Genomic DNA, 11,676 nt, shown 5'->3' on the forward strand with positions numbered 1-11,676 from the left:
ACGTAAATTTGGATCGTTTTATATAAAAAATATTTTTTTTTACAATTTTCAGATTTTTAATGACCAAAGTCATTAATTAATTGTTAAGCCACCAAGCTTAAATGCAATACCGAAGTCCGGCCTTCATCGAAGATTGCTTGGTCAAAATTTCAATCAATTTGATTGAAAAATGAGGGTGTGACAGTGCCGCCTCAACTTTTACAAAAAGCCGGATATGACGTCATCAAAGACATTTATCAAAACAATGAAAAAAACGTCCGGGGATATCATACCCAGGAACTCTCATGTCAAATGTCATAAAGATCAGTCCAGTAGTTTAGTCTGAATCGCTCTACACACACACACGCACACACACACAGACACACATTCACCACGACCCTCGTCTCGATTCCCCCTCGTATGTTAAAACATTTAGTCAAAACTTGACTAAATGTAAAAAGAAAGAAATGCAAACAGTTTCAAAATATACATAAAACTCATTCCGACGGAAAAAAAGGAATTTATAACACAAAAACTAGACATTCACGGGTTTTAAGTGTACGCGAGGGGACATATCATTGCGGAAACATGCCAACATATGGCTTTATTATTTGAATAAAATCAGCAGCAATTTAGAAATCTTGTAAAATCTATTTTCTTGGGAGTTTGTTGCCAATTGGATGCATCTGAAGAATGTTGGGAATCCACTGCAGCTAGACACACACGGCACGATTTGTTGAAAAACGCACAAGTATCGTGAATTAAATCAAAGTGAGAGAGTGTTTCTCTCTTCTTCTTCTTCTTTTTCGCTCATGGGCTTAGACTCCCACGTTCACTCATGTTTTTAGCACGACTGGAATTTTACGTGTATGACCGTTTTTACCCCGCCATTCAGGTAGCCATACGCCGATTTCGGAGGAGGCATGCTGGGTATTTTCGTGTTTCTATAACCCACCGAACTCCGACATGGATTACAGCATCTTTTCCGTGCGTACTTGGTCTTGTGCTTGGGTGTACACACGAAGGGGGTTAAGTCACTAGCAGGTCTGCACATAAGTTGACCTGGGAGATCGGAAAAATCTCCACTCTTAACCCACCAGGCGGCAGCGACCGGGATTCGAACTCACGATTAGGAGGCCGACGTCTTACGACCACGCCACTGCGCCCGTCTGTGTTTCTCTCTGATGTTGGACAAAAAAAGGAGACCAGAAGGGAGGGCTGATTTTTAAACTGAGGGACTCCACAGAGTCAAATTTATCAACACACGAATTTCTGTTCTTCTCGAAAATAAAAACTTAAATAGGAATCAAACGTTGCCATCAACTCCATATTCTTGTGCAAAGTATCTGTAAATTCCGTGGCTTCTGAGTTGAACTCCCACAAACTTAGGTGCTAGGCTGTTATACACACAGAAACGTTTACATTTCCAAAGTAAGAAAGATATCATAAATCCAGAGTTCGTGTGTTAATAACCAACATTGTCTTGATGACCTCGCCGGTGTAACACGAGAAAATTACTCCCACGAGAGTTTTACTCCGCAGTAAACATTTCGTACGAAAAAGTTACTCCCTTTACGAAAAAAGAACTCCCCCATTGCACGAGAAAATTACTCCCCAAGACAGGTGAGTTCCGAGTAAACATTTCGTACAAAAATGTTACTCCCCTGACGAATAAATAACGAATAAATTACTTCATCCCAACACGAGCAATTTAACCTCTCATGCCAGGTGTACGAAATTTTTACTCCCTTGTCCCCTGTTAGTCTTGGTGGTGGAAGGGGTGGAAGGAGGGTAGCGCGACATTCGTGTGCGCGAGATCACTTATTGGCATTATCCCTTCGCCCGCATCCCATTTTTGCGTACGAGATTTTTACTGGAAGTAAAAAAAATGGGGAGTAAAAATTTCGCGGAGGGAGTCATTTTTTCGTGCCTTGTGAAGTTCTTTTCTCGTACGAAAAGTGTACTCGGAGTAAGAATTTCGTACGAAATATTTACTCCGGAGTAAATTTTTCGTGGAGTAAAAATTTCGTGTTACACCGGCATCCTGCAAGCGAGTTGCAACCACGCTTCTAAGATAAGTTCATTATTTGTATCAGAAGTGTTTGTCTGTCTGTCTGTCTGTCTGTCTGTCTGTCTGTCTGTCTGTCTGTCTGTCTGTCTGTCTGAATAAAAGACCACTTGGTCGACGAACTAGTAAATGTAACGTTTTGTTTTGTCAATAATTAACGTGCCATTAACCTACATTTCTTGTTTTGTGATTCATCATTTTCTTGTCTTGAACAAAGAATTGGCACACAGAAAAAGCAATAAAACACCCCTCACTGCTGTCATTTCAGATCTGTTCTCGCGGGCTGTGTGAGGATGCTGCTACTGTCACTCAGGCTTCTGTCTCCTTTAACGGATCCACAACTGCAACTACTACCCCTGTAACGACTACTACTACGCCTGAAACGACTACTACTACACCTGAAACGACTACCACTACGCCTGAAACGACTACTACTACGCCTGAAACAACTACCACTACGCCTGAAACGGCTACTACTACCCCTGTAACGACTACTACTACGCCTGAAACCACTACTACTACCCCTGAAACAACAACTACTACGCCTGAAACGACTACTACTACGCCTGAAACGACTACTACTACGCCTGAAACAACCACTACTACGCCAGAAACCACTACTACTACCCCTGAAACAACCACTACTACGCCAGAAACCACTACTACTACCCCTGAAACAACCACTACTACGCCAGAAACCACTACTACTACCCCTGAAACAACTACTACTACGCCAGAAACCACTACTACCCCTGAAACATCTACTACTACGCCAGAAACCACTACTACTACCCCTGAAACAACCACTACTACGCCTGAAACGACCACTACTACGCCTGAAACGACTACAACTACGCCAGAAACGACTACAACTACGCCTGAAACGACTACTACTACACCAGAAACGACTACTACTACGCCTGAAACGATTACAACTATGCCTGAAACGACTACTACTACACCAGAAACGTCTACCACTACGCCAGAAACGACTACAACTACGACTGAAACGACTACTACTACGGACACCACCACCACCACCACCGCGCTGCCCAAGGACTGCACGCACTGCCAGTACCGTAAATACTTCGAGTGTTTTAGGTCCAGACGCCATCCCTCTCCCTGCTGCCAGGCCTGTCTCGATTCCAGGCGTGCTGGTTGGCGTTCTCAAGGTCGGCGTTCTCAAGGTCGGCGTTCTCAAGGTCGGCGTTCTCAAGGTCGGCGTTCGCAAGGTCGGCGTTCTCAACGTAGGCGTTATTACTACTAAGGCCAAAAAAAAAATAGGTCTGTTTACGGTAACCCGACCGACCCTAGTTTTTTCGCGCGACCCTAGACTTTTTTTTGGCATTTGGGAAAAAAAAATAAAAATCTTGTTTTTTTGGCAAAATAACATAAAAATATGGTTTTTTGGAAAAAAAAAAAAAAAAAAAAAATTTCCCGACCTACCGACCCTATTTTTTTGGCCTATGTTACCGTAAACAGACCTATTTTTTTTGGCCTAAGTAAAACATGGCCCGACCAAAGGTACACTCCCTCCCGTGCTTGCTTTAGGCTGACAAAATAAAGTTTCTTGTGTCTGCGTCCTTGGCCGACTCTATTTTTTCCCTCCGACCCTAGTTTTTTTACCCTTCAAAAAAAAAAAAAAAATTGCAGACTTTACAAGGAAAGTTACTCTTCTCCGACATCTTCGCACGATTGTCGGCCAATTAAACGCCACATACGCGAATGTTAGTGAAAAAGAATAGTTAGTTAGTTAGTTGTTGCTTTTTGGGTCCAGCGGACCATATAGGCCAAATCAGGACCCCAATGAAAAAGAAACTTAATTTTTGTTTAAGTAAAAAAAAAAAAAATGAACCAACAAACCGAACTTACATTATTGGCCTGGTCTCCGGAGACAAAGATTCTTTGTCTTGGCCTAATATTTCGCTCACAACTTTAGATCTGCACAGACATTTACATGGTATAAGACCAGTCCTCTACTTAGATAAATAGCAAACATCAACAGCCTTGGGTGTTCTTTGCGCAGAGTAAGAACAGCACACGTATAGTCATTCTGCAATTTTGAGAATCTTAAACAAATGAAACAGAGCGCTATTTAAGCGAGAGTTATACGGAACCAATCTACTGGCGCCTGGGAGAATAACAAGCATTGAAATGAACAAGCGACTTTCATCCTCAAATATCTTGACCTCTTTTTTGTTTTCTTTCAGAAAAAAACCTCTCAGATGAAATACTTGAAATTTCATCATCACGGAGGATTAAAGTCGCTTGTTCATTTCAATGCTTGTCATTCTCTCAGGTGCCAGGGGATTGGTTCCGTATAACTATCGCTAGCTCAATAACGCATATGTGACCCTCCACCACGAAATGGGTCGGATGTCACCTTGCGCTGTTCTGCGATAGGCCTAATATACGTCCCGGGGGTGTCAGGCTTATAACTCGAACATAAGCTCTTTTCTAAAACGGTTTTTACCACTGGATAGAGCATACAAAAACTCTTTAAGAAAAAATATAACAATCATGCAAAGGTGACATACGACATGTAACCCTAGAGGTTTTTTGAAATAAATATTGACTTGACTTGACTTGACTTGACTCATTCCGTGGTGGAGGGTCACATTTGATCTGCAATTGTGTTCATTAATTGCATGTGAAGCCACTGGTGTGCGCAAAGAAATTAATTCATATAATCCAAACCCTACTCAGCATAGGATGCAGTCGGGCTGTTGAGTTTTGGTTAATGTCCAAGTGGAGGGATGGTTCTTCATCGTGTAAAAGCCTGGGTAGAAAGGAGATTTGTTTTGCCAAACAAAGTTTTCAAGGAAAGGACTTGAGCATCTGGCACAACCGGAACCGGAAATCGACGCTTAGCCTTCCGGAAAAGTTATTCCCCCCCCCCCATCCACAGCTAGAGGGATACGGTGTTCAATCACTTACTGTTTGAAATATGCCACAATTGAATGCACATATGTTGTTTTGGATTAAAAAGTTCAACATTTGTTAAAAAGAAGTTTGTGGTAAAAAAACAAGAAAGTAAAAAAGAAAAAAACAACAACAACAACAAGGACACAACAACAACAAAATTACAAAAAAACGCCATCAAAACATATGCAGAAAATTCCCTTAATGAGGTCGAAAGTGGGGAAAATCGTCACAAGAAACTTGATTTTGTGTTATTATTATTATTTTTTTTTTAAAGAAAATGTACTTTTTTTTATCGGAAGTTTATTTGTCGGATGGTGCCGGATTCAGGTGTACCTTGATCTACCTGTCGGGTTGATGACCTTGTAACACACAGGAGGCGGGTTGGGGGGTCTGAATATTCTGGGTATTTTTTCTTCATGTTATTTGTCTTTTCTTTAAGGCGGTTCTTGATTGAGACCGAAGTCTACTTGGCGAAGACTCCACGAAGTCTTTTTACAGAAAACTCAGTGCTGAAGCTCCGTGCGACCAGCTTCGCGAAGTCTTTTTACAGAAAACTCAGTGCTGAAGCTCCGTGCGACCAGCTTCGCGAAGTCTTTTTACAGAAAACTCAGTGCTGAAGCTCCGTGCGACCAGCTTCGCGAAGTCTTTTTACAGAAAACTCAGTGCTGAAGCTCCGTGCGACCAGCTTCGCGAAGTCTTTTTACAGAAAACTCAGTGCTGAAGCTCCGTGCGACCAGCTTCGCGAAGTCTTTTTACAGAAAACTCAGTGCTAAAGCTCCGTGCGGCGAGCTTCGCGAAGTCTTGTTACCGAAAACTCAGTGCTGAAGCTCCGTGCGACCAGCTTCGCGAAGTCTTTTTACAGAAAACTCAGTGCTGAAGCTCCGTGCGACCAGCTTCGCGAAGTCTTTTTACAGAAAACTCAGTGCTGAAGCTCCGTGCGACCAGCTTCGCGAAGTCTTTTTACAGAAAACTCAGTGCTGAAGCTCCGTGCGACCAGCTTCGCGAAGTCTTTTTACAAAAAACTCAGTGCTGAAGCTCCGTGCGACCAGCTTCGCGAAGTCTTTTTACAGAAAACTCAGTGCTGAAGCTCCGTGCGACCAGCTTCGCGAAGTCTTTTTACAGAAAACTCAGTGCTGAAGCTCCGTGCGACCAGCTTCGCGAAGTCTTTTTACAGAAAACTCAGTGCTAAAGCTCCGTGCGGCGAGCTTCGCGAAGTCTTGTTACCGAAAACTCAGTGCTGAAGCTCCGTGCGACCAGCTTCGCGAAGTCTTTTTACAGAAAACTCAGTGCTGAAGCTCCGTGCGACCAGCTTCGCGAAGTCTTTTTACAGAAAACTCAGTGCTGAAGCTCCGTGCGACCAGCTTCGCGAAGTCTTTTTACAGAAAACTCAGTGCTGAAGCTCCGTGCGACCAGCTTCGCGAAGTCTTTTTACAGAAAACTCAGTGCTGAAGCTCCGTGCGACCAGCTTCGCGAAGCCGACTTTGCCCAGTTAAGGACAGGCTTAAATCTTTGGGAGTTTTGTTTTGTTTGGTAACAGTCTCTGTTGTTCCAAATTGCAATCTTCATTGCGTGCCATAGTGAATCTCAGGCTGCAATATTTAGTATTTTCCCCACTTCAACTGTCGTAATTTAGCACAGTTCATTGGAGTTTACGTATGAGTCTGAAGCTATCCGTTAAATAACTCGGAGTTTACCTTTAACGCAGAGTCCATGTGATCTATCAGAAGTGACGGTCCTGGTTTAGCAGGCTTTTTGATCTCATACACAATTCATATTATGATTCGTTATTATATTTTTGTGTAGTATTGATATTGTTTTGAATGGAGTTATTAAATCTTTGCTTATTTCATGAGCTAAATCTGCTCATTTACCTTAAATAATAAATGCTAAAAACAAAATGTTCTGCATGAAATCCATTCTTTGTCGGTTAAACTCTACATGTAGTTCGATTCGATTATTCATTTATTTATGATGACTTGAAACTTTAGCATCTAAATTAAAAAAAATATTCTATAAGCAATGCACAATGTATAATTATGTTGTGTTTCAGAGAGGGATATACATGTATTTGTTTTTGTTTTGTTATATCGGTGATATAACATTTGTGGGTATACTACAAATAAACTTGGTATCTGATGAAATTAAGATGTTTTGTTCATGTGTGAATGTGCATTGTTTCTTTATTTCTTTTCTCGCGAGCGAAGTCTGCGATTAATTGATACATGTTCAGAATGTGTGAACCTCACTTTCTGTCTCAGTCTCTTGATCTGACTCTGTTTTATTTCCATCTTTCTCTCTCTCTTTCTCTCTCTTCCTCTCTCTCTCTCTCTCTCTCTCTCTCTCTCTCTCTCTCTCTCTCTCTCTCTCTCTCTCTCTCTCTCTCTCTCTCTTTCTCTCTCTCTATCTCTCTTTTTTTCCTCTCGCTCTCTCTCTCTTTATTTTTCTCTCTCTTTCTCTATCTCCCCCCCTCTCTCTCTCTCTCTCTCTCTCTCTCTCTCTCTCTCTCTCTCTCTCTCTCTCTCTCTCTCTCTATATATATATATATATATATACATATATATATATATATATATATATATACAGTAGAAATCGTTTATAACGTAACCGGTTATAACGAATATTGGTCATAACGAACATTTTATTTTTTCCCTGCCAGCGCTGTTCTTAGTTATCACTAAAAACAAACTGGTTATAACGAAACCGGTTATAACGAGAAACTGCTTACAACGTCAACATTTCTTGTTCCCAGACCAGAAAAAGAACCGGTTAGAACGAAACTATGACGCAAATCCAACTTTTTCGTAACTTATGACTTATGACGTCAACTTTGGGAAGTAATTCATACAACAAGATGGCGACTAAATATTGATTATAACGAACATTTTATTTTTTCCCTGCCAGCGGTGTTCTTAGTTATCACTATAACGAAACCGGGTATAACGAATATTGGTTATAACAAACATTTTATTTTTTCCATGCCAGCGGTGTTCTTAGTTATCACTAAAAACAAACCGGTTATAACGAAAATGCAAAGCAGAAACAAAGGTATAACTTTTGCAACTTGAATTTGTTTGTTCTGTTATAGAGTCACGCTGCAGCTAATTTTCCTTATTCAAATGTATCGTTGCTGATCTGTGTTGACCATTTCATTTTGCGTTCATTTATGGGAAGATTATTATTTAACGACACTATTATTTTAATCCAACTGGATTGCTAGTGTCGCGATAGTTAAGCATTTGTAAACACTGTCAAGTTGTACAGGTTATTTTTGTGCTTCAGTTTTAGTTTGAAAAAAGAATCCATTTTTCCATAAATATGTAGTTCCAAAAGACAAGGATAATTAAATTCATTACAAATGAATTTATTTGAATTGTTTTCACCAGTTTCTATTTGTAAATTGCTTGATAGTTTAAGTAAACATCTAAGTGTTGTTTTTTTGTCTATTTTCTTTTTCGCCTGCAAAACAAAGCCATTATTTTGTACATCAATTTTTAGACACCAGGTCTTTTGTTGTTGTTTTTATTTCATTGTTACATTCTTGGGTACAAGGTTATGGCCTAATAAACAGATTTGTTGAAGAACAGAATTCGATGTGTGTGTACGTGTGTGTGTGTGTGTACGTGTGTGTGTGTGTGTGTGTGTGTGTGTGTGTGACTGTGTGTGTGTGTGTGTGTGTGAGTGTGAGTGTGTTTGAGTGTGTGTGTGTGTGTGTGTGTGTGTGTGTGTGTGTGTGTGTGTGTGTGTGTGTTTATTGTTTCAGGCAAACTGTGGTATGTTTGTTGAAAACGATCTCTCTGCTTAATTATTCATTTATTTGACCGTTGTATAGACCACATAACAGTTGATAATTCTCCACTTGAATCTCCAGCTTTCCCTAGGCCTGTTGCATGCCCCGTACCCCTCTCTCTCTCTCTCTGCCTCTCTTTCGCTATCTCTCTCTGTGTCTCTCTCTCTGTGTCTCTCTCTCTGTGTCTCTCTCACACACTCTCTCCGTGTCTCTCTCTCTCTCTCTCTCTCTCTCTCTCTCTCTCTCTCTCTCTCTCTCTCTCTCTCTCTCTCTCTCTCTCTCTCTCTCATGTACGATTATGTATGTACCTCATTGAATGTTTTAATGATATGACAAAAAGATTACTTATGCAACAGAAAACAATACTTATTAGCCAACATTTTACCATTTTTACGTTGAAAATGTGAAGAAACCGGTTATAACAATTTGTTTCCTCTTGTCTTCGTTCGGTTATAACGAAAATCGATTGTAACGAATAAAAAACGTTTTCCCCTGAGATTCGTTATAAACGGTTTCGACTGTATATATATATCTCTTGTTTCTGTATATCTGTATGTCTGACTCTCTCTCTCTCTCTCTCTCTCTCTCTCTCTGTCTCTCGCAATCTCTCTCTCGCAATCTCTCTCTCTCTTTATTTTCCTCTCTCTCTCTCTCCCTCTCTCTCTATCTCTCTCTCCCTCCCTCTCTCTCTCTCCCTCTCTCTCTCTCTCCCTCTCTCTCTCTCCCTCTCTCTCTCTCTATCCCTCGCTCTCTATCCCTCTCTCTCTCTATCCCCCTCTCTCTCTCTCTCCCTCTCTCTCTCTTTCTCTCTCTCTCGCAATCTCTCTCTCTCTCTCTCTTTTCCTCTCTCTCTCTTTATTTTCCTCTCTCTCTCTTTCTCTCTCCCTCTCTCTCGCTCTCTCTCTCTGTCTCGCTCTCTCTCTCTCGCTCTCTCTCTCTGTCTCTGTCTCTCTCTCTCTGTCTCTCTCGCTCTCACTCTCTCTCTCCCTCTCTCTCTCTCTCTCTCTCGCTCTCTCTCTCCCTCTCTCTCTCTCGCTCTCTCTCGCTCTCTCTCTCTCTCTCTGCCCCCCTCTCTCTCTCTCGCTCTCTCTCTCGCTCCCCCTCTCTCTCTCTCTCTCTTCCCCCATATTCACCCCCCCTATATTCTTTCCACCCCAATGCTCACATTTTCTGTTATCTGAATGTGTATTGATTATCATTTTAGAACGTGTACATAAGCAGTCTGCTTGTTAACGTTCTTAATATTGTTATTGTTTGTTGTTGTATCAAAGAAAATGAATAAAACACGCTTTAAACAATGCTCCCATCCCCGGTATAACAAACAACCTCACCCAAACCACCCTACCTGTTAACCCTACCCTCTTCGCCGAACCATACCCACCTGTATATATTTCAGAAACATGCGGCCACAAATTCCTTTTAACGATGCTAGATACTCCTGTTTCTGTTCCTCTCAACCGTGAATATGACGAAAGCTATACAGGGAGGGGTGACCGCAGGGGGTGACATTGACTGGACACACGGAGTCCGGCTTTTGAAATCAGATGACAAAATCTTTGTGTCTGTGACTTGCACATTGTACTCAACTTACTTGTTCAGGTGTAGGCTGTGCGTATGAGACTCAAGACTCAAGACTCAAAATGTTACTGTCCTTATAAAAACATGGAAAATTGACATGCAGTGTCAGGCGATCAAAGACATAAACAAGTCGCGTAAGGCGAAATTACTACATTTAATCAAGCTGTGGAACTCACAAAATGAAACTGAACGTAGTCCGCCGCTAGTGTAAAAGGCAGTGAAAGTGACGAGCCTGTTTGGCGCGGTAGCGGTTGCGCTGTGCTTCATAGCACGCTTTACTGTACCTCTCTTCGTTTTAACTTTCTGAGCGTGTTTTTAATCCAAACATATCATATATATATGTTTTTGTGGGACTTCTCAAAAGCTTCGGCATTTTGGAAGAAAAATGGTGTTTTTTTTATAGCCCCATGAAATGTGCGGAACGCATGCCAGGGCAAAAGGTTGTGATGCACGTGCTACAACAGGGTCCTGGCTATGAACATCGCTCACCAGCTTGTGTTTAAAGGTTGACACGCTGACACAATTATGCACAGTAGCAACATGCCCCCACGAACAAAACTGAGCGATTTGGATAGAGGAAGGGCAATAGGATGGCTACAAGACGGTGTTGCTGCCAGGCAAGTGGCCCAGAGGCTTGCAGTGGCTCCCTCTGTCAACATCAGACTAAAACAGAGATTCCACGCAACTGGAAGAGTGCAGGAGCGACAACGTTCTGGTCGGCCCAGAGTCACCACACACAGAGAGGATCGCTTCATTCAGAGGCAGGCCATGCAACAAAGAATGGCTACGGCAAACAACATTAGGCAACGCCTACAAGCTACCACCAACACTGTTGTTAGTGGTCAGATGATCCGAAACCGCTTACACAACTTTGGCTTGCGTGCAAGGCGTCCAGTCCGAGGAACAACCCTGACTGCTAATCACCGAGCAGCTCGCCGAGCCTGGTGCACTCAACATGTGAGGTGGCAACGTCAGCAGTGGGCTCAGGTGTTGTTTACAGATGAGTCCCGCTTTTGCTTGGAACCTGCTGATGGTCGCATGCGAGTGTGGAGGCATCGCGGAGAGCGCTTCGCAGGAGGCGCTGTTCTGGAACGACAGCGTTTTGGCGGAGGCTCTGTGATGGTCTGGGGAGGGATCAGCACACGTCTAAGGACACCTCTGTACCATGTAGTGGGCAACTTGACCGGTGTCCGCTACCAGAATGAGATCCTGCAACCCCTGGTCGTTCCAGCCCTCCAAGCGATCGGCCCTCGTGCGATTCTTCAGGATGACAACGCACCTCCCCATCGCTCTGCAGCTGTAAACACCTTCATCCAGCAAGCCAGGGTCAACAGGATGC

General features: G+C 42.4%; 1 protein-coding gene across 1 annotated transcript in view; it reads left to right on the forward strand.

Moving 5' to 3' along the window:
- LOC138979679 (uncharacterized) overlaps positions 1-7,113 on the forward strand; it is a 69,197-nt gene extending 62,084 nt beyond the window's left edge. Inside the window, exon 14 of the mRNA XM_070352398.1 lies at positions 2,316-7,113. Within this exon, the coding sequence (XP_070208499.1) occupies positions 2,316-3,314 (999 nt within the window). The 3' untranslated portion in view covers positions 3,315-7,113. The remainder of the gene's footprint in view (positions 1-2,315) is intronic.
- Positions 7,114-11,676: the final 4,563 nt, after the last annotated feature.

This window comes from Littorina saxatilis, linkage group LG11 (assembly GCF_037325665.1).
Source record: "Littorina saxatilis isolate snail1 linkage group LG11, US_GU_Lsax_2.0, whole genome shotgun sequence".
Lineage (NCBI taxonomy): Eukaryota > Metazoa > Mollusca > Gastropoda > Littorinimorpha > Littorinidae > Littorina > Littorina saxatilis.